Source organism: Dreissena polymorpha, chromosome 1, assembly GCF_020536995.1.
Source record: "Dreissena polymorpha isolate Duluth1 chromosome 1, UMN_Dpol_1.0, whole genome shotgun sequence".
Taxonomy (NCBI): domain Eukaryota; kingdom Metazoa; phylum Mollusca; class Bivalvia; order Myida; family Dreissenidae; genus Dreissena; species Dreissena polymorpha.
This window is the reverse complement of record NC_068355.1, coordinates 20,059,630-20,086,302: the sequence shown is the minus strand read 5'-3', so window position 1 is coordinate 20,086,302 and position 26,673 is coordinate 20,059,630. Positions and strand designations below refer to the sequence as shown.

The 26,673-nt window shown below is 34.8% G+C and overlaps 2 protein-coding genes and 1 long non-coding RNA gene across 4 annotated transcripts in view; all 3 read right to left on the bottom strand.

Annotated features, from left to right (window-relative positions):
* The window catches only part of LOC127873191 (nuclear receptor subfamily 1 group I member 2-like), a 136,878-nt gene extending 117,519 nt beyond the window's left edge, over positions 1 to 19,359 (bottom strand). The window contains 1 exon segment of the mRNA XM_052416934.1: positions 19,219 to 19,359. Coding sequence (XP_052272894.1) covers positions 19,219 to 19,227 — 9 coding nt within the window. The 5' untranslated portion in view covers positions 19,228 to 19,359.
* On the bottom strand, positions 449 to 4,020 carry LOC127873485 (uncharacterized). The gene is made up of 3 exons (XR_008046178.1): positions 3,857 to 4,020; positions 2,804 to 2,931; positions 449 to 1,584 (listed from the first exon to the last, which is right to left on the bottom strand). It is a non-coding gene; the product is annotated as an uncharacterized LOC127873485 (long non-coding RNA).
* Positions 19,360 to 24,285: 4,926 nt separating the features above from the next.
* LOC127873292 (streptavidin-V2-like) lies at positions 24,286 to 26,302 on the bottom strand. 2 transcript variants are annotated; one of them, XM_052417092.1, is made up of 3 exons: positions 26,172 to 26,302; positions 25,797 to 25,906; positions 24,286 to 24,776 (listed from the first exon to the last, which is right to left on the bottom strand). In XM_052417092.1, the coding sequence occupies exons 2-3, from the start codon at positions 25,879 to 25,881 to the stop codon at positions 24,388 to 24,390; spliced, it is 474 nt and encodes a 157-aa protein (XP_052273052.1). In that variant the 5' UTR covers positions 25,882 to 25,906; positions 26,172 to 26,302; the 3' UTR covers positions 24,286 to 24,387. The 2 variants fall into 2 exon arrangements, with proteins under 2 accessions (XP_052273052.1, XP_052273042.1); XM_052417082.1 differs by having other exon boundaries at positions 26,116 to 26,277.
* Positions 26,303 to 26,673: the final 371 nt, after the last annotated feature.

Sequence of the window (26,673 nt, the reverse complement as noted above, 5' to 3'; positions counted from 1 at the left end):
TCTACTAAAATACCGTAACGATAAAGATTCGGCGTGTTCGATTTGAAATTATTTTAGAGGAAATATCAACTTATTCGCGATATAATTTCGTTAATAAATACCAAAGAAACTTTGAACCGAAATCAACAATGTTCTCTGCGCTACAAAGTTTGTATAAAAAAATCAATACACGCACGCTTTGCAGGAGTATACATTGTACCTTGACCTTGTACATTGCAGCATAATTTTCGCGCGCTTTTGTCGGGAAATATACATGACTGTATATTCGAAGCATTTGTAAACGTCGTGTTAACAATTAAAAATCGTAGTGTGTTTCGGATTACTAATTATTATTCTCATTTGGAAATTTTACGGAACATTTATTCTTGTGTCGTATGTGTTATGATTTAAATATTAATTTGTCAAATGTATTATATTAGACTAATTCATATAGTAGACGTACCTGTGAATTAAAAAACATAATTTTTATACGTATTAATTTTCTATACAATTATCTTTTTATACATGTACTACAGTATTTAAACAATTTATTATAACAATGTTTTTATTTTTTGGCATGCCCAGTAGCACACTGCTAACGCGGCGTTGCGCGGCGATCACTGATAAGAACGGAAGGTGTCTGCATTTACCGACTAGCCTAAAGTAATACACGCCGCGGGAATTAGCGAACGCGGCGTAACGCCGAGCGTTTTATCGAGTTCACCTCGCTCTTCCAACGCCGCGTGAACACTCGCTAGCAGAAAAAACCCGCGGAGGGAGCGCGTTTTTTGGGGAAAACGCGTGGAGTGTACTGTACACAGTACATGCTCTTTAAAGAACAAACAGAAACCACATCTCTTTATGTTACAATGTTAACCTTTTATTTCATCACTTGTCTTACAAATACAAATTTTATTAACATAAAATGTATTTCATTTTCAGATAGTGTTCCACTTCATTGTTCCCTAGCTGTAGAGTTGTTGGAGAAAACCCTGTATTGTTATGTTACACAGATAATTAAATAAAGGGGTAGAATTTATTTTCACGTTGTTATAATATAAAGGAAACATGTAATCATCGTACGCATTGCATAAATGAATATTGTAAACAGTGTGTCTTTAATGAAAAAAATCCACAAAAGAACGGCAGAAATTGTCAATATCCACACTTTTACAAAGATGTTGACCACACTTGACAGAAATGCAGCAGCTCATAGACAAGAAATCATTAACTTATTAAGTTATTATGTATCATTAGCAGAAACATAATGACCATCTTTCATCAACAAAGAGTCAAATATTGAATATTAACACATGTCGCCGAACATAGACAAACCACAATGACTCACCTATAGCACTTCATGCACATGTGAGCATAAAACAGCAACTACATAAATAAGTTAATGATGTGTTGTCCATAAAAGCTGCATTTTGGTCTTGTTGTGAACTGTGCACAACATCTTCCACTTCCTGTGCCTCGGTAAGTTGTTTAGGCAGTGGCACCTGCTAATCTATGCATAAGTTGTGCAGGCACATTCATGCAGCCACTGCTTGACAGCACTCATCGTGTCTCATTAATAAACAACAGCCAGTTTTATGTAGACACCTGTCGATAGAGAATAACAATCAATATTTACTAGTGATTTAATGACAATATCCAATTTATTATCAATACTAATGATTATTACGCATTTTATTTAATTGATTAACATCTTCAGATATTAATTAAATTTAAGACTAAAATGGGTAAAGAAATAAATTCATAAAACAAAATTTGCAATAATCTACGGCATCCATTTTTATCAACACATGCACATGCATATGAAAGCAACTTTAAAATCTGTATCAAATGTTTTTTAACTACATGTGTCTCCTTCACTGATGCCCCCATGCCACATTGAGATACACAAACAAGTCCATCAGTCATTAAAAGACAAATTTCTTTAGTACAAACAACTTGTGTATATATGCTCAAAACTTGAAAACAAATAACAAGACAAATTGAATTACACATTTGTGTACAGCTGCAATTCATTAACACATTAAGGTCATTCAGCAGTTGCTGTTATGCAAAATCCATCCACAGATAAACAGACAGACACAGAGGACGAACAGGTGCAATGCTTAAAGCGGGTATATATGATTTTGTCAAATATTTATGAATTTATATAAAATGTGTAAAAAATTATTATATATATATATATTTCAATATAAATTAAAATAAAAGTTAAGAAGAACATGTGTCGAAAAATGAGAAATAAGCCAGATATTTTATTCTGAAATTGAAAACGGCTGTACAGCCGAATTCCCCAGCATGTATACCTAACATGTACGATGTGAATCTAAACTTAGTTTAACGGTTTATTTGAATTCCCGCAACGATATCTATTCATACAACACACAAACACTAATTCCGATCCAAACACAAAATCGAATGCATCGGTTATTGTAGGAAAATATGTACGTCACAATCGGCTTGGGGCGCTTATTTGTCTTTGCTGCATTTTATGAAATTCGGCTTTAATTGCCCATTTTATGTTATTGTAACATATTTTATCAAAATATTACAATTAAACACATATAAAAAATCGTTTATACCCGCTTTAAGGCTTCCCACGGTGTACGTTTACTTAATTGTTATGATGTAGATGTGACGATTACAATTATGCTCTAAAGATTATTAAAGACATACAGCACCACACTTTTTATCCAATATTTTGTGGGGAGATTTTTTTTGTGCTTATTAAATGGTGTCTTATGTTGGTTAACTGAATGTGTTTAACTGTTTTGAACTAAATAAACATACATGTAGTGAGTTTACATACCTAAATCTACTCTTTGGCAGTCCAAAAGCCCTCTCAACCACAATACACTTGACTGGGCATTGTTGTACCTATTGTTGATAGCCGGAGTCCCCCAGTAGGTGTCTCTTGTGGTTTTCTTCCAGAAAAGTCTAATAACAAATTTATAACAAGGGACAAAATTGTCACAAAACCAGGTTTTTATTGTGAAAAAAAATCTGATAAAGGGGGAAAACTCAAACTGAACTTTTGAAATGAACAAACAAAATTAACCCCCTTTGTAAGTTTGTTTTTTAAAAAAATCTATTTTTAGTCGTGGTGACCTTGACATTGGAGATATTGACGTGATTCTTTCGTGCGACACACCGTCCCATGATGGTGAACAAATGTGCCAAATGATTTTAAAATCTCACAATGAATGACATAGTTATGGCCAGGACAAGCTCATTTATGGCCATTTTTGACCTTTGAACTCAAAGTGTGACCTTGACCTTGGAGATATCGACGTAATTATTTCGCGCGACACACCGTCCAATGATGGTGAACAAATGTGCCAAATGATTTTAAAATCTGACAATGAACGACATAGTTATGGCCCGGACAAGCTTGTTCCGCCCGCCCGCCAGCCAGCCCGCCAGCCCGCCCGCATTCGCCAATCTACACATGTAATAACCAGTTTTTTCCTTCGGAAAACCTGGTTAATAAGCTAAGTTTAAGTTGGAACAATAATTCCTTAACTGGTTTATGAAGGTAGCTATAGGATGCTCGCAAGCTTAACGCAATCTTAATTTCATTAAAATTATAAATTTAACATTGATATGCATATTTTATGTGTTGATACAGTGTGTACACACATACAGAAATATAATGGAATCTTTTATGTTGTTGACAGAAATTAAAAGTAAAATTATGTATGCACATTAAACCACATTATATTTTAGTAATGTGCAATGCATTGATGTAAAAAAAAAAAATATTTGCATCATCATAACAGTAGTATTCCACTTTTTCCTAGCCAATACTAGCCATAGTCCCTCTAATGGTATATCCATAAAAGCACATTATTTATTGTCATACCTTCAAACCACGGACAAAGACAGAGGCGTCTTGTGTGTTGACCCAAGCCATTTTGACACAATCTTTGATTGATTGATTTTATTGATTGATTTTATTTGGTAAACATATGAACATTACATAGTTACTACATAATGCAGACAATATAAAATATATTATCACAGCAATATACATAACAAACCATGGAATGCACACACAATACCAAGGATAACACAAAAAAGAGAAAAATGATTTTCACTTATTTCCATTGTGGTCCTTGATATTGGTGGCAGTAACCATGAAACAGTCATGTATTAGATATTTAATAATGTATATGTATCAAATATGTACTGTTTAATAAAGCATATTACTGATTAAGAATGAATAAATATAATCACATGTTCATTATTATCACAGAAGTTGCTTAAGAAAGTTACACACTGCATATGTAATTAATAAACACACTTTGTAGCATACTATAAGTTTAAGAATAATTATGAGATCCTTGCATCTTAATGATCATAAGACTTAAAAATGTATCACAGTATTTTAACAGAACATAAAAGTCATACTAAAAATTATACTATAAAAAGCTACAAAGACTCTAAAAACTGTTTCTTGATGGCACCCTTGAAATTGTTAGGTTTAGTTACATCCCTGATGTTTTGAGGAAGATTGTTCCATAAACAGGTACCATTATAATGTAAATGTTTTAGAACCAAAACTTCCTACTCTTTGTTTGGAAAAACGAGCAGAGTCTACAAATGTAAAATTTTCAGCAAAATGATCAGATTCTGGCTGAGCTACCATATTAGACCTAGTACAACGATTATGTACGCCAGACACTGGCTTAAAATTCTAACCCATATACTCTGGTGCAAGGCCATTTTTAACCTTATGTACATGACAAAGAATGATCTGTTCTACTAGTTTTGAAACAGGCAGCCAACCTAAATGTGAAAACTGTTCTTGACCAACTTGTGATCTGTTATCCATATTCAGAACAAACCTAATCATCTTGTTTTGTGTAGTTTGAAGCCTATTTTTAAGTGACTGAATAAGACCAGGGTACCAAAAAGAGCAGGCATAGTCAAAGTGGCACTGAATAAGGGACATGACAAGAAGTTTTCTGTTGTGCAATGTTAAGAACTTACTATTTCTGTATAGGAACTTTAAGCTGGAGTTTGCCTTTGTAATAATTGACCTAGCAATGGTTTTACCAGACAGGAACTGGTCCAATATAGCACCTAGGTACTTAACAGAACTTGATGGAGTAATTGACACATCATTGCAAGAGACATTTAACTGAGGATTTGACCTTAGTTTGGGCTTTGAGCCAAACAATATTGATTCTGTTTTACCAAGATGTAGGGAAAGTTTATTGTCCACTAACCACTCACTTATAAGTTGGAGATCGCTAGAAAGAATGGATTCAATTTCTGAAATGTGTTTACCAGCTACCAGGATGCAAGTATCATCCGCATAAAGTAAAATTTTATTTCTTACCACAGCGGCCATAGCATTCACATAAATTAAAAATAAAAGGGGACCTAAAATGGAGCCCTGAGGAACACTACATGAGATGGAGGCCTCGGAGGACATAGTACCTGATACGTCAACAACCTGATGGCGATCGGAGAGATAGGAGGTGAACCACCTGACTGCGTTACTATGGAGACCAATAGCCTCAAGTTTCATGATTAAAATACTATGATTGACGGTATCCAAGGCCTTTTGTAGGTCTAACAATATCATACCAACCATCTTACCTTCATCCATCTTAAAACGAATATAATCAGATAAATGGGTAAGGCAGGTGTCTGTAGAGTAGCCACGCCTAAATCCTGATTGATAGCTATACAGAAGCTTTTTGTCATTCAAGTAACCTTCAACTTGGTCATAAATTACTCTTTCAAGGATCTTTGAGATGATACTTAAGACCGAAACCGGTCTGTAGTTTTCAACCTCAGTCTTAACCCTTTTCTTATAGAGGGGAATAACTCTCGCTGACTTGAGGTCATCAGGAACAGAACCCTGTATGATTGACAAGTTAACAATATGAGCAAGGGGACAAGATATGAAAGAAGCACTATCCCTAACAAATCTAGCAGGAATGCCATCCAAACCTGAGGCCTTAATAGCACTTAATTTATGTATATGCTTTAAAATTGTATTTTCAGACACAATGGAAAATGAAAAACTGTTTGGCACAACACCTTTAGTAGCGTAGTAATTACTTACAAAATTCTTGCCATATTTATTAAAACTTTTTGGAAGTTTCTCAACAAGTATAGAAGCAACTGTTGAACCTGCAAATAAACTATACTTTAATATGTGAAATGTGTTTCACTAACTTTGTTGAATGATCTATTAAATGCAAATGTTTTATGATTTTACACTATTAGTTAAGCCACTTCTGACTGACAAGTGACATTGTACAGTGTGATACAGGGTCATTAAAATCACATTGACATTTGGCAAGAGCATAACTAGATCAGAATATAACTTTGCTACCTTGCATCTCACCGTGCAGTGTGAGATTTATGTTGCTCAGCTACTGTATATATTACTGTACAATTCATAAATCTAATTTTGACAGAACATTGATATTTAAATGTTGGGATTGCAAAGTTTATGACTTATAGTTTCACTTCTTTATATTATAATCGTTGGGGCAGATATTGCAGACATTAATGCATTATTTATTATTCATTAGATAGAAAAAAACTTCAAAACTTTATGCGCTAAAGGCATATCAGGATATTGAGTCGACAACTAACTTGTATAGCAGCCTCCGACATGTGAAATATCCGAATTTTAGTTCACCCGTTAACATTCAATATTTAATGACAAATGAACTGTTTTACTTCAAAAGAAACCATAAAACATTTGTTTTGATAGAAATTGAATAAAGATGACTAAATACTTACCTATTTAACGAATTAATTATCAAAACATCACAAATTTCATTTCCCTTGGACGTTTAATGCAGAGAATGATATAATGAATATATTTAACGTTATCAAACAAAAATACGTCCAATAGTATCAATATTTTTCCATCACGGAGATCGCTAAATCCTTTCTTTCTCGAAACATTCTCATCTCTCTCGGTTGACCAACGTCTAAAGCGCGTGCGGCCGCCATGTTTACGAAGGTTCACCAACGCTAAGAGTGGTCTTACCCAGTCGTAGCTTTAACCACAAATCTTACGACATCTTAGCTGCGATTTCTTTGATAAAACGGTTTGCAGTACTTACGATAAGCGTACGACAAAATCCTACGAATCTTACATAAGATCACGCTAAGATCTGTTGATAAAACGGCCTCCAAGATATCATTTAAACCAATCTTCTGACCAAATTTCATGAAGATTGGACAATAAATGTGGCCTCTAGAGAGTTAACAAGTCAAATGTTGATGTCGCACAACGCACGCCGCACGACAGACGACGGGCAAAAGGCGATCACAAAAGCTCACCATGAGCACGTTGTGCTCAGGTGAGCTAAAAACAAATGTTCTGACCAACTTTCATGAAATTTTACTTAAAGAGTGTTAACAAGTTTTTACTATAACCATATAAATAATAATGCCCCCCCCCCCCCACCCCTGCTGGCAGCAATGTTTTTCAACCAACAAGAAACATTTTTGAACTTGTCCAAGATATCATTGGGACATATTTTTCGACCAAGTTTCATTAGGATTGGACAATAAATGTGGCCTCTAGAGTGATGCCAAGGTTTTACTTTAGTATAACACAAAATTTGCCCATGTGCACGTTGTTTTTTTTTTATTAAAAAATTGACAACAAAATATTTCAAGTCAATAAAACTACCAAATCAGACCAAAAATGGCCGCCATTTTACTATTGTACAATCAGATAATCCGGTCATTGGAAAGCTTAATTAAATATTCAAAAGAGGAAGCATCATTATGATAAGGAGCATAGGTTGCGTAGCACTATACTTTGACAATTTTGTTATTTTCTAGCAACAGATTAACAGGCCACATGCATTTCGTGTTTAATAATTATGACCACATTATGCAAAACTATAACAAGAGGTCCCTATGGCACTGACACCTGAGAAACAAAGGAACAAACATACTTCAACTTGAAATATGACTTCTAGATGTTAACAAGCTTTTTCTTTAATTTGACCTAGTGACCTTGTTTTTATCTCCAGTGAACAAGTTTCAAACTAGGCCAGGATTTTATTGAGACACAATGTGATTATAATTGGACTAAAAAAATGTCTTCTAAAGTGTTAACATTAGGCATCACTACAGCCATATACACAATGTATGAGAAACTGCCTTGTCCCCTGGTGGCCATAGTTTTCGACCACACTGCATACATGTTTTCAGTTCAAAGTTTTTCAAAAAAAGAAAGATACGTTCTACGTATGCGGGGATAAGTGGAATATAGCGTCCGTATTATGATTTTGCGGATACGGATGCGGATACGGACAGATGGAATAGTAGCCTTATCCACACAGGCAGTCACGGGTAACGGTTCCTGCCGTACCTAAGCCCATACTGCTCCATACTGATTTGCAAAATTGTGTCTGCACAAATAATAATTACAACAAATGATGTGTTGGTGCCTTTTACAAATTAAAATTAAAGTTATCAATATTTTTTAAGCTTAGACCAGCACATGATGTTTAAACAATTCATTTTAATTGCAGTAGCTAGCATTGCTTTTTTTCTGTCTCCTGCTTGTAACATCATTCTGGCTGTAGGTGATAAAATTACTTCATGCTACAAAAATGTTGTCCAAAGAATTAGTTTTTAGGAATGCATTTCATAATTTGCATACTTAGTAATTGTTTTAATAATGTTTAAATGCACATACATGGTCATTAGAATATACCATATATAATCTAAATAATCTGAGTGCATATTAACATGGAATTGAATGCAGGGTTGTCATCATGATTGCAAACAAAGGATTATTTTACGAATAGTAACCGATTAGGCCGGGGGTCAAGGTGGCTGCCTAGGCCCTCTTGTGGGTCCAGGACAAGCCCTGGTTAAAGGGGGGCCAGGGGGGCGAAGCCCCTCGACCGAAAACGAATTTAGACATTTTGAGGGACAAAATATCTACGATGAATGTCATCCGCCATTTAACGCAAGTGCATATACAAATTGAATTGTTGGATTGGGGAATTCCGATTAACATGCGTAAATCAAGCGACGCGATTGAGAGCATCGAGACCGTTTATATTTGGTAATTAAGACAAATCAACAACTCAAACTAAAATGTTACATGTGCCTCCTTTCAGAAAAGTTTGCATAAAGTGAAATTCTGATAATAAAAACGCGTCTTTCCTTAAATGTTACCAAGTTCACTTCATTCCGGATCGTTATATAACTTGTAAGGTCATTCATTTATGTAGACCTAGGTGTATGCATACATGTAGTTTTGTTTGGCAATCTCAAAACACGCTATTTACCTTAATTTAGAACACAGTGTGTTATGACCATTTGTATTACAAAATGCATTATTTAATTAAAGTATTTTCAAGTGCGTATGATTAAATGTGTTCTCCGAAACCATTTCCAGATTTAATTATTTACGGAAAATTAAGAAAATTCTAGCAACAAAGACACATTTCTCGTGTATTTCATGTACAGATGAAAATTATGGCAAAATTAGACTTCATGTACAACATCATGTCATTCTTCCTCTGGGAAAGCGTGGACTTAAATATTGAATTGCTGAATAACAACTTTGTAGCGCAGAGGTTGCTAATATTGTGAATTTTGGTAGAAAATCATAAAGCATTTTTTTATATGTGGAAACTTTTTCTCTAACCCAACATTCCATTCCAATAACATATTCTGAGCAGTGAACCAATGTTATTAATAGCTACACATGAAGCAAACATTTGTGCACTATACGAGCAGAGCAACTAATACAGAATACAAAAGTACATAATAAATGTACTGAAGCAAGTTATTTTGATTATAATTTAGTTAGCTAAATGCTTACATATCGAGGCCTGAACGGTAAACTGTTGTATCTCCTTCTTTATTTAATATGAGTTACAACAGTCTTCCGTTCACCCCTCGATATGATCTCAATAATGCTGACAACATTATGGAAAACATGTTTCTTTTATTGTGTAACTAACAGAACAAAATTAAACATTTGAGGCTGCCAGCATCAGAAGGCTGCAGCTTTCAACTGCCACAGCTTGGCATGTAATAGCAGCAAAGATGCAGGCCTTTATTACAAGGATTTTGTTATAGCACAGGGGATATAGACCCGCAGTTTGCCAGTGATTTTTTACCTGCTATAGTCCTGAACTCACAATAACCTCTGGGGATGCAAAGTTTTGAATAATGTGAGTCCAAAAAAAGCATTGAAATTTCTCAAAAATTAATATTGTTTAATTTCAGCGATTTTCCTCCTTCTTTATAAAGTACCGGTAAACGGTACTTTCCCAATCGAGCGAAAATTCCCAAATTCCCAATCGGCATCTGAAAAATCACAATCGGCTTCCAAGTTTTTTCTCAAAACGATCGAAAGTTTCGTAACAAAACCCAACTTTTGGTGAGCAAACAAAAAAATCGTATAGTTGTGTGTAACCACGCGCTCGATTAATGTCGGGTTTTATTATTCAGCGCGTTCAATCAATAGAGTCGTTACTGTTTGCGGTTCTTTTGTTAGGCAGCCAGCGTACTGTTTGACGTCGGTTTGAAACCTTATCGTAGTTTGAAATGCCCTCCAGCACTGCCTCTGTGGAAAGGTTGTTCAGTCTAATGAACAATCTTTGCACGACCAATCGGAACCTTCTATCACAGGACACATTGACAGCTCTAATGATGCAGTGCAGAGAGGGATGCCAGCAACTGAGTGATGATCAAACATCAAAGATTGTTGAAATTTTCAAAAAAATGAAAGAGAGAGACATTGCTTTATAAGAGATTAAAACAACTAGTAATTGATTTTGTGTCTTCTATGTAATATTTTGTTATTTATATCAACTTTATTACTTTAAGTAATTGTCATTAAGGCATGCCTGCAAATGATTATTTTAATGGGTATGTTCAATAAAGTTTGAACTGTATGATGTATTCAATAAGACCCAAACTTCACGACGCGATTTTCCCAATTTAAGGATTTCATGACTCGATTTTTCCCAATTTTGAGGTTGTCACGACTCAATTTTTCCCAATCGACCGGTACGGGTACTTTTCCTAATTGGACAAGGAAAATCGCTGTTTAATAGTTGGTCTCATTCTTTCAATTCCTGGATTTGTAGATTTGCAAGTTATCGAGTTCCAGAACTCAGAAGAAAAAAATTGTAAAAATATCACTGGTTGGCAATAGGTTGGATTTTTTTCTTTAAAGTTGATGTGTCCAATTATTTAGTTTCTTTATAACTCCACAGTTTAAAACCAGGAAACACAGAAAACAACTGGAAAATTAAGGTACAAGGATGTTCCTGAGATAAAAATGCAGGCACAGTAGTAACTTTTGTTTGGAAAATTACTTATTTACTATAGAAGTCTATATAAATCATGTGACCTTAGGGTGTGGCAAGCTTTGACCACATGGGCATGATTTGAACAATCTATGTAGAGGACCAAAAGACAACGTTAAACACCAAATAATAAACCCCTGAGCCATGCAATTTCAGGGAAGAGAATTTTTTAAGTTTCTAGTTTTATAATCTATTTAAGCTCTGTTGACCGACATGTATATATGCAGCCACCAAAAGATTCCAACAACTCTGAAAGAGGGTAATCTAAGCATAATTCCTGTAAAGTTTCCTGAAAATCCCCCCCCCCCAGCAGTTTAAAAATTGTTTAAGCAATTTGCTGACAAAACCTCTATAATCCACCTTCCTATAGCTCAGGCAAAAAAAAGGTCAGTTTCGGGTTGCCCAACCGTGTCTCCCGAATCGGCGCCTACCCTTATCTTTTTAATGGGGTCGCCAAAAAAAAAATTAAAAAAAAAAGAAAAAAAAATTGTTCATATGAGTTGTAATATCAAGCAAACAAAGCATATATATATACACATATAAACATATATACATGTATTTCTAAGCTTTAGTAGCCTTCCATTCTAGTACCTGAAAGACAAAATAAAATCCCTACCTACCGACCCTGTTGTTTTTTTTCCATGGAGACCCCAAACGGACCTTTTTTTTGGCCTCACCAGGAGTAATAAGGATCAACAAGTCATAATTATATAGGTTCCATTTCTAGATCAACTATTCATAATAATGTAAGTTTCATGTCAAAACTGTTCCTTTAAGTGAATAGTTGAGTTGTAAAAAAGCAAATAAGTACCTTAAGTAGTTGTGAAGACTTGACGATAACCGATTACCCGTCAGTAAAATCTTATCTCCACACACAGAGTTGTGAAAAAGGTCTATTCATGTAAGTTCTTAATTGTTTAAACACCAAATCACATACATGTATTTGAGCATCATGCAACAAACATTCTACTATGCTTTAATGAACAAGAGTAATTGTTGAAGCAAAAATAAATAACACAGTCTTCTTATTTGGCCTGTAGAAAGTAAACAAGGTTTTTCGTACAATTTCCTTGATGAACTGGTCACCTGTATGTAGTTTTGGGATGCAAGTCACGTGGAGTGACACTCAGCGAAGTGCATCAAACATGCATCAAAATAGAGTCATAACTGTGTCATCTAGAAATGTAATAAACTACTGAACTAGTTTTTGGATACAAGTGACCCAGGTTCGCACTGACATGATAACTGAGTAATAATAAATGTTTTCTATAGTAGTTTTTCAAACAACCTGTTGACCCTACTTTTTGAACCCATGTACTGTGACCAAAATTTAATCTCACCATAGACATATTCAAAATGAACATTCTAAAGATGTTTCATCAATATTGAAACATAAATACTGCTTCTTGAGGTGTTGCAAGCTTTATCTAAATTTGACCTAGTGACAAAGTTTTTTTATTGAGACCTACATTTAAACTCGGCCTAAATATTGTCACAATGTACATGATGAAGACTAGTTTAATCAAGATTGAGCCATAAATGTGGCCTCAAGTGTTTACAAGGCTTATTTGCAAAGGTGACTAATTTTTGATGTATGTGACCCATATTCAAACTAAGCCTAGGAAATGTCAAGATAAACATTCCGCCCAAGTTTCATCAAGATTGAGCTTTAAATGCCGCCTCTACAGTTTTTATAAGATTTGACCTGTTGGCCTTCAAAGTTTTTGGGAGCACATGATCCTCATAACACTTGTTCTAGATATTGATAACAAACATTCTGCCCAAGTTACATCATGATCAATTAATAAATGTGCATGCAGCTTCTAGAGACTGGTAACAAGGTTTGTCTAAGCTTTGACCTGGTTTTCCAGTTTTTCTACACATGACACAGATCTGAGCTCATTAAAGATATTGCCCAGATAAATATTCTGACAAAAGTTTCATCATGATTGGATGAAAATGTGGCCTCTAGAATGAGCTTAAAGTTGACAGCACACAGCATATGCATGGACATACTGGTAGCTCACTTTGAGCACTTGAAGCTCTTTAGTGAGCAAAAGGCATCAACTTTATGTAATATATTACTATAAATTATAAAATATACAAATAGCTATAGTTAAAAACAGTTCACCAACAAATGAATGCAGGGCTGCTAAAAAGAAAATTACTCAGACAACACTCTTGTGATCTCAAAGATAGAAACATTAAAAAGTTAATAGCAAGCAAAAATTAAGAGGATATTGGACGGATATGTCTTAAAAAAACTGCTTATTTGAATGAATATTAATCGCAGATAAAGGAAATGTTCTTAGAAGAAAAATTAACAAAGGCACCTCACGCACAAACAAACTAATGGATGACGGACAACACAGAATGCTTTAAGATCCCAATGAGCGGCTGATCCCAATGAGCGGCTGATCCCAATGAGCGCCAGATCCCAATGAGTGCTAGGCACTCAGGCGCGTTTTTAAAAACAGAAAGGTCTTAACATGACGACTGACAGCTACTGAGTGAAAAAAAAAGCATACTGAAATAAATACCATACTAAATTTTCAAAATTATGGATTATCTAAATGTATACCAAAAAAATAATCTTAAATGGTGTCTCCTCCGATTATTGATGTTATTAAGGTTTACACCCATAAAAATGTGTTCGGCGGGCGCTGAAAAAAAAGCAGTTAACAAGTTTGAACTAAGTGAATGGTGAGGCACAGTTATACGCACTATTGATTATACATGTACGACTAATGTGAGTCCCTTTTTAGGCGCGATCTGATAAACTTACTTCAGCAATATATTTTATTTAATATCTTAAATAAAACATTGTAACTAGATAAATATCTGCTTGAAAAAGAGGGAATATCCATTGTTTAAAAAGTGTCTACATGATGTCAATATTTAGGAGAAAATACCCTTCATTTGCCCCTTTAAAATGGGCAACAAGTCATACTCCTCAGAAGATGCTTTTTATGTACCATACTAAAATGCGGTACCCTAATGCACTTAATGGAGACTGGCTGGCAGTTAAATTTTACCATGCATGCAGAAATACATTGTTATTTTAAGCAATTAATATTTTATGATAATGTTAACTGCAACTATGGCTTATAAACATGTTAAGAAAACACATGATTTTAATGCTTGAGGCAAACATAACATTCTTTGCTGGATTGCATTACACTTATCACATGAATCTCTGGATCATACATTATACACTTTAAGTATATTTGACTAAAATAATGGCAAAAAATTTGTTTCAACAACATTGTTCCTTTTAGTGAAGTGTGTGTTGACTTAATCATGTTATTGTTTGTTAACTACACATTGCCGAAGCATGTTTGTGGATCTTTACATCATTAATTGTTTTCATTCATAATTTCATATGTTTTGTAATGTAAACATGCAGACATATTGTCATGACTTCTAATTCTTGTTATGCCCAGTGAACAGCTTTCAGTGCAACATGTAGCAGTTACATTACCAAGTCAATCATCTTCCAAAAACATACTTGGGATTCCAAAGGAAAACAAATACAAGTTCTTACTCTCACATAGGGGCCTTTTACAAGACCCTTAATATTAATTATTATGGAAGATGTCAATGTGCATACAGGAGCATACCGACATTCTTCCTGGGAAACCCTTCATAACTAAAAAGGACTATTATTCCAGGCAAAATTAGTAAAAATAGTCTGAAGGCAAATGGCTGCTATGAAGCTTCATGAGCACCTATAAATTGTTTGATTCTTGTTCCCCAGTCTCCATGCCCCCAGACAACTTTACAGACCAACAACATAATTAGAACCAGTGAAAAATCTACAGTAAGAATAATGCAAGCCCTTCAAAACAAACATAAGCCTGGAAAAAGCATTAAATTTGGTAGACCAAAGAATAATAAATATTTTCATAATGATTCATGGTCATATTTCTATTAATTATGCATGATGTCAAATCTTTATGAAAATTACTAATTACTCAAGTGGAAAATACAGTAAGTGAACCTGTAAATTACTAACCAGGACCAGGTCCATCACACTTGGAAATTATAAGACTGGAACGAAGAGAGTGTATTCAGAAACGTTATTTTTTCTGTACTGTCAAGTAATGATTTCTTCGTCAGACAAATGAATGTGTACACAAATTGGTTGACTGTAAGTTATCAAGTGCTTGTAGTTCCATAAGGCTTCAAAACTAGAGACTTTCGAGCAAGTTTTTTTTTAAGTCTTAATTGAGGTATTTATTTTGTTGTTCTGTGCCAAAAAATAATAAAAGGTTGATGTTATTGTGTGAAATTATGTACATTTTATTTGAAACAGTCATCATTATGCCTTTTGGCTGTCATTTAAAGAAGAAAAATGGAATTATGTAAAGGGCACTTGCAAACCATTTCCGGTTCACTTGATTCATAACTCGGGGGCCATACAATGATAAAAACATTATTAAATTGGATGTACATATTTCATGCAAGTTTTGCAGATTTGATCTGTTGTGCACTGCCTATATTTGAACATTAAACTTACTTTATATGCACAGCATATATTGTAAATAAATATATATTCACAATATCTTCCCCCATTATGATTGCAAATAAATGAACTGACAAATAAAAGAAAAACTGGGTTCATTTCAACTTATCTGTACTGTGAACTCCTTTCTTTGGCTTGCATCCAAACCTAATTATGTGTTTATTTAAATGATCGAGTCATGGATCTCAACAATATACTTGTTTTGATTATCCCTGTATTGTATTGTGTGCTGTCTCAGAACATATTTATATAATATAAATCCCAAATGAAATTATTAGTATGATAAAGATAGAAAATCAATTCAAACAAGGGCTGTTTGTAAAACATGCATGCCCCCCATATGGGCTGTCAGTTGTAGTGGCAGCCATTGTGTGAATATGTTTTTTTGTCACTGTGACATTGACCTTTGACCTTGTGACCTGAAAATCAATAGGGGTCATCTGCCAGTCATGATTAATGTACCTATGAAGTTTCATGATCCTAGGCCTAATTATTATTGAGTTATCATCAGGAAACCATTTTACTGTTTCGAGTCACTGCGACCTTTACCTTTGACCTAGTGATCTGAAAAATAATAGGGGTCATCTGCCAGTCATGATCAATGTACCTATGAAGTTTCATGATCCTAGGTGTAAGCATTCTTGAGTTATCATCCGGACACCATTTTACTATTTCGAGTCACTGTGACCTTGACCTTTGACCTTGTGACCCGAAAATCAATAGGGGTCATCTGCCAGTCATTATCAATGTTCCTATGAAGTTTCATGATCCTAGGCGTAAGCATTCTTGAGTTATCATCAGGAAACCATTTTACTGTTTCGAGTCACTGTGACCTTGACCTTTGACCTAGTGACCTGAAAATCAATAGGGGGCATTTGCGAGTCATGATCAATGTACCTATGAAGTTTCATGATCCTAGGCGTAAGCATTCTTGAGTTATCATCAGGAAACCATTTTACTATTTCGAGTCACTGTGACCTTGACCTTTGACCTAGTGACCTGAAAATCAATAGGGGTCATCTGCCAGTCATGATCAATGTACCTATGAAGTTTCATGATCCTAGGCCTAAGCATTCTTGAGTTATCATCTTGAAACCATTTTACTATTTCAAGTAACTGTGATCTTGACCTTTGACCTAATGACCTGAAAATTAATTGGGATCATCTGCCAGTCATGATCAATGTACCTATGAAGTTTCATGATCCTAGGCCAAAGCATTCTTGAGTTATCATCCGGAAACCATTTTACTATTTCAAGTCACTGTGACCTTGACCTTTGACCTAGTGACCTGAAAATCTGTAGGGGTCATCTGCCAGTCATGATCAATGTACCTATAAAGTCTCATGATCCTAGGCCTAAGCGTTCTTGAGTTATCATCCGGAAACCATCTGATGGACGGACCGACTGACAGACCGACCTACATGTGCAAAACAATATACCCCCTCTTTTTCGAAGGGGGGCATAATAAATTGTTAGATTTCTTGTATATTCATAAAAGATTTGGTTAAACCCTTAAGTATATATCATTTATTTGTGCAGATAAAAAAGCCATCCATGAGACTACCACATTGTAGTCTGGCTGGCAAGATCTCCAAATCTGTAAAGCGGGTGATTAATTCCTTACTACAAGTAAATAATTATACACTGAACATGTGTTTACATATAATATGCATCTTAAGAATATACATAATCATTATTATTTAAATTCCATTACAATTGCTGTCTGTTTCCAAGTGAAGAGCTTCAGTAAATCAGTTTAAAATTATTTGAATACAGAGTATTATACTTAGTTTCATACATAACTTAACTATGGATTTAAATGTATGTTTTACTCATGCAATACTGTATGAACATACGATATATCATGGGTAATTATAAGTTTGCCTTAACAAATGTAAAAAAAAAACAGTACAATGTTATTTAAAACATTTAACTGTAATAAAATTAATTTTAGTACCAGAAGGTAACAGAAAAGATTAAAGAACATTACACACTCATAAACACACATTTGTAAAATTACCAAACATATTTACATTATAATAAAATATTTTTCCTAAACACAATGTGGACATAGGAATGTTTCACCCCTTCTAAAAGCCAGTTTTTCGTGGCAATTGCGCTGCAGTAAAGAGCTTAAATTTAACAATGAACGTCTTAATTGGACGTCTATTATCTTAATATGTAATGAGTCGATCTAATACAACATGTATATGAATGTCCCCTTATGAGCCCCAGGTAAACAAAGCGCTTATTTACGGAGAATTGTCTTACCTACCCTGAATACTGCACCGTCCCTGGCAATTAAGAAAAGAGTATTTTGATGGTTCTTTTATGAATTTAATGGTGATTTAAAGATTATAAGAGCGATAAATGCATGAAAAATGAGGAATCGATAATTGACATAATTTAAAGGGGCCTTTTCACAGATTTTGGCATTTTTTAACTTATTCATTAAATGCTTTATATTGATAATTGTAAACATTGGATCGTAAAAGCTCCAGTAAAAAATCAAGAATAAAATTAAAAAAAGGAAAAGAACATTGCCCGGAGCAGGTTTCGAACCAGTGACCCCTGGAGTCCTGCCAGAGTCCTGAAGTAAAAACGCTTTAGCCTACTGAGCTATTCCGCCGAGTACACATACTTGACGTATTTTATACCTTATATAAGCAATCTTCGTAGTTTCACAAAATTTAACGACAAAAACAGAACTCTCCAAATTATTCAATCGTTTCGCGTTGCAACGCTTTATAATTTTTAGGTTTTAAAATCGTCAAAAGATGCATATAATGGCTATATTAGACCATGGTAAATGTTCAGTATTACTGTTTCCTCACAAATATCATAACTAAAACGAAAATTTGCGAATCTGAAACAACTTTTTTCAATTTTGTCAATTTACCAAAGCGTGAAAAGATCCCTTTGTTATTCATAAAGACCTGTTCAAACCGCATTTTTACGAGAGGTTGACGGAATTACGACTTCTGTTATGAGTTTTTGCAGGAAGGCTTGCGCGTGATGTAAGTGCTGGTATTCGAAAATACGTCATAAAAACTGCTCGAACTGAGGCACCTGATCGGAATTAGGCACACAGAGGATAATATCAGTTCTATGTATAAAATAATTGATTTTTAATGAAATTTTGCAACAAATAGTTTAAAAATGTATTATTTATTTAAAAAACAGTTTATTAGAATTGATTATACACCCACACTTTACATGATCATAAAGTGCGGAAACGGTGATTATGTATATCGCACAAAAACACTTATCCGAATAATGCTTTTGATCCGAAAGCTATGAAGCTTTTATTTTTGTTCATGGGCGAATCATGTAAAAAAATAAAATAACTATCTCTAGCACGAACTTACCGTGTCCATTTAAACTCCTTGAAATGATCCCCATCCACCATGCATATTGAGGTATAACGGTTAACCTTAATACCAAGATGGATATAATCGCCTAGAAAAGTATTCAGGTCACAGTAACAAGACTAGGGTCATGGGCGCTTTTTACGCTACGATTCATTTGCCAAGAAAGACTACCACGAACATCTTGATACCTGACTAGTGTGAGTTAGCTCCCTTTTCCACAACGAAAGCTAACGGTCTGGCATCTACATGTACATATATTTATTTCTTGCTTTGCAATGTATCTTCAACGTGGTCTTCAATAAACAAAACAAGTAAATTCATGCAAACATTCACGCAAAAAAAAGACACGATGCCTCTCGCCTAGGCGACCCCGGTTCAATCCCCGTTCATTAAGTTTTCAAGAAGGCTGATGATTTTAAAAGGTATAAGAGCAGGAGGGAGTTTTTGTCTCTAAAGCGTCCAACAATTATAGGGCGCTGTACATTATTACAGCGACGTCCCTGTTTATTATTATGGTTTAAGGTCGTTATAAATCTCTTGCTTATATACATCGATGCCTAATTGCTACGATGAGAATAGACATAACAATTCCGAGCATGCACCACGGAAAATCGTACGAGAACAGAAAATTTGGTCACATTTCTCATCGCATAATGCAACACCATTAAACGAATTCAATAAATAAAAAAATGAGTAACGAAACAAGGTAAAGGCTACTGTTAACGAGTGCAATGTCCTTCTTCAAGGCATCATCACACATCAAAATGGTCCTAAAACTGACTGTACCCTCTTGCATGTGTCACTTGCTACTTGTACATTTATTTTTTTATTTTGATGCACTGATTGGCATACAGTTAACCCTTTGCATGCTGGGAAATTTGCCGTCTGCTAAAATGTCGTCTGCTAAATTTCTAAAATTAGCATTTTCATCGTTGTTTAAAAAAATACTATCAGAATAGCAAACAGTTTGGATCCTATGAGACGCCACGTTTTGTGGCGTCTCATCTGGATCCAAACTGTTTGCAAAGGCCTTTAAAATTCGGTTCCAGCACTGAAAGTGTTAAAATCTGTTAATGACTTAGAACGATCAGTATTAACATTTATTAATTTATTCAACACGTTTGCTTTGTGCAAAAATAGTACATTTCACTAAAATGTCACATCGTTATTATATCTGATATTTGTTATGCCTTCGATGCTTTTGCACTCAGATGGACACAAAGTAAACCCTCCATAAAACTTAAATCTTTTGTTAAGTCCACGCAATTTCAATTATAATAATTCAACAAAAAGCTGTCGAAAAAAGGTCACAATAGCTTGCATTTTTCCCCATGCAAGCATTGCCATTGATAGCTTCAGAATCTCTCCGTTGCTCAGTGGTAACTTCTAGAAGCATGCAGTCAATTTTGCTCAGCAGCATGGAATGTGTGAATCGCCGCGCTTGGGGGGGGGCGGCCTCTCAAGCATTGATGAAAGAAATCATTAAATAATACATATTGGTTAATAATTGCCCAAATGTTATGAAAGTTAAGTTTGATTCTAACGGGTTAAAACATTTTGGTATGAAAATTATTGAGTACGAGTTGCAATATTGTGTTCAATCACAACATATATTTACATAAAAAACACACTAACAGAGACTCTTTAAAATAATGATGCACAATATACTATTAACATAGAACCAAAATGTTCATACAAATAATGACGCTTCTTTTAGGTAGGTCTTAATGAATTGCACAAGCATTGGTGACGAAAGTGGTATCTCTTTAGCAACACATTGATATTTAATGCGAACAAATACAATAATTCAATAATATGTTTACTTAACATTACACCATTATGCACAATATAGTCCACATATCTTACATGAACTAAATGTGTTCTTTTCTGATGTTAACATATCAGAATTGTAAAGTCATGTCAGTGTTTAAAGGTAAATAAACATGCAAATTAGTTTTTATAGTGCATTTTTAGATTTGAGTTTTAGAAGTGAGAAATCGGTATGTGTTTTTCAAGTGAGATTTTTGTCAATAATTATTCCAGTTAAAACGTATATTTACTACAGTTTATAGCCACTATCTATACTAGAAAACCTGTTTACTGAAGTAAAAAGTCACTGGTTAGCCGTGTTGATACTTGAAAATTGTAATGAAACTCAGTTCGTCCTGGCTCTTATACATAGCGGTCCCTTAGGCTTTACTTAGCATGATGGGGAACATTTGAGCCGTGTTCTGAGAAAACTGGGCATAATGCATGTGCGTAAAGTGTCGTCCCAGATTAGCCTGTGCAGTCCGCACAGGCTAATCAGGGACGACACTGTCCGCTTTTGACATTTTTCGTTTAAATGAAGTCTCTTCTTAGAAAAAATCCAGTATAGGCGGAAAGTGTTGTCCCTGATTAGCCTGTGCGGACTGCACAGGCTAATCTGGAACGAAACTTTACGCACATGCATTATGCCCAGTTTTATCAGAACACGACTCATTTGTTTACCGTTATTATGTCTTCTGTTTTGTCTGATACGAAACTCCCTCTGAAAAGGATTTTTACCGGCGTCTATCGGTAAAGGGGTGAAAACTCTACAAAGGTACTTAGTTGGGTGTTAATTTTAAAATTATTTAAATAGTTACTGTCAAAAGTGGAATAAGGTGGTCAATGTCAAACACAGATGTAAGGCTAAGGGTTTCGAAAACGTCTGCTGTGGCTGTCACGTGTATATGGTATAGTGAATGGCATAAAAGGTCTCGTGTAGAATGAGAAAGTTTTTTGAGGTTTGTATGTGTCTAACGCAATGGGTATTGCTGAATCTGGATTGATGGTCGACATGAAACAGGTTATCAGTAGTTGTGATGGCAACTATGAGGTGGATAATTTTAAACAGCGTTATAATACGAAATTTTTGTTCTGCGTGTTTCACGTTTGGACCAATTTAGGCTGTCTCTCATATTAGTTACTGAGCTTGTATTGTGATATATGTTTGTTAAGAATCTGGCTGCACGTCTTTGTACTTTTTCCTGTTGATTAAAGGTTGTTGTTTTTTTTCACAGATTTTGGCATGTATTGAAGTTTGTCATTAAATGCTTTATACTGATAAATGTAAACATTTGATCTAAAAAGCTCAAGTAAACATACAATAATAAAATAAAGAAGAAAAAAGTAACCATCCACTGGACCTGAACCACTGACCCCTAGAGTAAGAGTCTATTGCTTAGACCACTCGGCCATCTGTGCTAATACAATGAGTAATGTATTTTATAGATTATATAAGCAATCCTCGTAGTATCACAAAATATAACGATAACAGCAGAACTTTCCAAATTATTCAATTGTAGCGCGTTGCAACGCTTTATAATTTTCAGGCTTTTAAATCGTCAAAAGATGCATATAATGGAAATTTTAGAGCAAGGTAAATGTTCAGTATCACTGTTTCCTCACAAATATCATACCTACAACGAAAATTTGCGAATCTGAAACATTTATTTTTATTTTGTCAATTTACCAAAACGCGAAAAGGCCTCTTTAAGTTCAGCTTTCGTAGGTGGGTTCCAGACAGGGGATGAGTATTCTAATTTAGGCCTGAAAATTGTTTTTTAAGCATGACCTTTCACTTCTTTGTGAGTTAATTTTGAGGTTGCGGCGAAGAAATCCTCGTGCCTGGTTTGTTTTACATGTGATATAATTAATATGTTTATCCCATTTGAGGTTACGTTGGAGTGTAAGACCTAGATATTTGGCGTACCGTTTAGTTTACTTTTTCAAGAATGTGATCTTGTAGTTCGTAGGGGAAAGTGATAAGGATGTAACATGTTTAAGGGTGGAATTTCATTAACCCATCTTGCTCCGATCGACCACAGCTTTAATATCTATCTGGAGCTACTGGGCGTCGGTTGTTATTATTTTGTATATATTAGTCGTTTTCTGAGAAAATTGGGCATAATATGCGTACGTGCGTAAAGTGTCGCAATCCGCACAGGCTAATCAGGGACGACACTTTCAGCTTTTATGACATTTTTCGTTAAAATGAAGTCTCTTTTAAGAAAAATCCAATTTAGGCGGAAAGTGTCGTCCCTGATTAGCCTGTGCGGACTGCACAGGCTAATCTGGGACGACACTTTACGCACATGCATTATGCACAGTTTTGTCAGAACGCGACTCATATGGTGCTATGTTTGATATACATTGTATTCTGAAAAGTCGTTTATGTAGACCAAAACAAGACGGGCCCAAATACAGTGCCCTATTGGACTCTGGAGGTTACAGGTTCATTGTCTGACATGGTTCCCTCCAGGATAACAGTCTTAGGTTTAACTTGATAAGAAGTCAGATATTCAAAAGAGAGCATTTGAATTAATTCCATAGCATTTTAGTATAAGAGTTGCTGTTGGGGTACTTTATCGAATGAATTAGCAAATTCCACAATGATGATGTTAGTTTGTATGCATCGATTGTTTTATTGGGTAAGGTTACGGAGGAAATGAACGCTTTTTTCAATTGAAATATTTCATCTAGATGTATTTAAGCTTTTATGACTTAATATAAGAACACTTCTCTTTTAGGTAAAAAGAGAGACGAAAGTAGAGAGTCTGTTTGTCTCTAGATCTATGTCTGTACGTTATTCTGTCAATCCATTTTTCGGTCTAACATAATCAAACTGATTTATCATTTGTGTTTGTTCTTCAACACAACGACGCGATATTTCGTGCAATCTTGTATGCACTTTTATACAAAATGGTTGATAGTGATACTCAATATGGGCAACTTTTATTAAAACTTATGGTGCCTAAAACAATTATTGCTATGGTAGAATCAGTCGTCTACATGTCTGTCACCGGCATATGGTTTAATTGGCCATCATAACCATGTCATTGTTATATATAGCAACTTAGGAGAATCATTGATAAGCATGTCGACATTATGATGGGTGGTAATGTTATGTGGAAGTTCTGCAAATACGAAAGAACAACACCAACGTGACGTCATATCAAATAAATACCAGTAATTTCAAGTGAAAATATGTTTATGTATCCAGAATAAAGCACATGCAAATACAGAAACAATAAGCACACATAAACAGTAAATGATTTATTTCAGAAAAAAGTTATTTGTCATATGGAAGATTTGACCAAAGAAGAAACATAATCTTGGAAATGTCCGCATGATTTCAATCTTTTAGCAGACCTTCTTAAAGTCATCGTGGTTGATCATCGTCGTCTTCCACAGCTGGGCACGTGGATAGAAATGGGTCAACAGCCAGTGGGTGTACAGAGTGCTCTCGTCAGCGTAATGGATCCCGGACCATGCGGTCGTGGAGTTGGAATTTCCGTACATGTCGTTGCTAAAGGCAACAACCCAGCCAACGACTGTCGTGTCGTCGTCGGGCTTCAAGTATTTCCCAGAAAGAGTGTAAAATCCGTCAGCGTTGCCGACCGACGTGAAGTATTTTCCTTCGATGTGGCCGCCAATGCATGTGAACTTCATTACGGACTGAAGCTGGTTCCGCCAAACCCCCGCGATGCCGCACTCGTTTTGATGATCCGGTACAGCAAGGTCGCAGAGGCCTGAACAATAAATAAGATGGCTGTTTCGAATACAATTTGCAACGATTTTTTGTACCATAAACAAACGTTAGTTTTTAAATAGTAAGGATGTTGAATGGTAGAAATATTCAATTCTATTTGTAACATACATTCTTTATATGTTAAAGTTATGTCAATTTTGAAAATGTGATTGAATGTAAAGAAAATTATCGAATATTCAACGTGGAATACAAACAGGAAGTAAAAGTTTGGCTCGAAAATTTGAGGTCTGTCAGGTTTGTTGAAACACACAACCACAGCGTGTTCAAAGCCTGATTTGCTGAATGTCATGGTTTACCTTTGATATGGTAGTGTTTCCACACTTAAGTAAATTGAACGCTACCAGATAAAAATCATCACACACTAACACAATCTCGTTTACTAGGTTTGTGCATTATATTTAAGCTTAACAAGAAGTGTGTGTGTTCCCTAACCTGACTACCTGTATTTCAGGTTTTTGTTTTAGATCATTTTGTTTCATTCTAACATAACCAGTAAGTTTGCGAGCATGATTGCTGCATTCTATCGATTTCATAAGATTACATATTAATTTAGTTAAATTGACTTAGTAAATGGTTGGTTGAATAAAGCCATGGAAGAAATTGTGTTTGTTTGTGCATATTCTTATTTAAGAGGGAAATTACACGTAATTATTTAAAACAAATTTATTCCGACCTTCTGATACCTATTGTGGCAATGCTCGTGGAAAAAATAACATTTTATGTTTTGTCTCACTGCAAATTTAACTTTTTGTAATTCTATACCAAAAGAAGCAATTAAGTTCCTTTTAAATGAAACAAATTTTATGTACAGATATTCATTGTTCCTATCGCTGTATCTAGCGAACAATTGTCATGTTTAACAGTTTATCAAGGCATGTTGAGTACATGCATAATAGTAAATACGTATTTAGAAAGAAATATTTGTTTATAATATAACCGATTGACTTACCAAATGGATTGACTTACCAAATGGATTGACTTACCAAATGGATTGACTTACCAAATGGATTGTCTACTGCGATTAGCATTTGGCTACCGAGCACAATTGGCAACAAACCACAGACAATTGCAGCAAGATGCATCATTTCACGCCAAACTGTCGTTAATTTTCTGGAAAAAAACACAACAACATCCTCTAATATACTCATTACTTTCTTGTCAACTTATTAGTTATCTATTAAAGTACGGTTCGATCCTAATCATTGCGTAGATGCTTTTTTAATTGATTATACTTTTTAATATAGAAATTTGCGTTTTGCATATCGTTGCAATACATATTGTTTTTAGTAAACAAAAATATATGTGTACAAAAAATCTACCGGTGCAGAATAAAAACTTAATCCTCTCGACGGAAAGATGTAAGAGAATTTATTACCTAGCACAAATTAATTTAACATTTGCGCGCGGAATTATGAGTCGATATAAGATATGTCTATGTTATATACACGTACGCCACGTGATTTCTGCTTGGCAAAAATGAGTCCAATAAATGAACATGTGATTACTTTTCGTGCATGTCATCTAACTTATTTAAGTGTTTCACTGCAAACCCTAAGTGTTTGAAGAAAGAACGACCGAAACTATTTTTTACACACTTTTGTTTTCTGTTGTTGCTTTTCAAAAAAAATGTTTTATATGACATGTCATCGTTACCATTAATCATGTGATTTGGCGACTTGCATGGCGAAGCCAACAATAATGCTTTTATTTCATACAGGAAGATTTGATTTCATTTAGGAAGATTGATATCATAGAGGAACAGTTAATCGTATTATTTCATTGGTTCACTTGTATTTTCAATGATACATGCATACTGCAGAATTCTGTCAAGTTGATTTTAATTTCAGAGAACGCTATTATAATGTCATGTTGACACC

What these genes read in the sequence shown, in the direction of transcription:
- LOC127873292 (XM_052417092.1), bottom strand. Translation starts at nt 25,881, where the DNA reads ATGATGCATCTTGCTGCAATTGTCTGTGGTTTGTTGCCAATTGTGCTC. An exon ending in CGCAGTAGACAATCCATTTG is followed by an intron (nt 24,777 to 25,796) that starts GTAAGTCAATCC and finishes TTTATTGTTCAG; the next exon opens with GCCTCTGCGACCTTGCTGTA.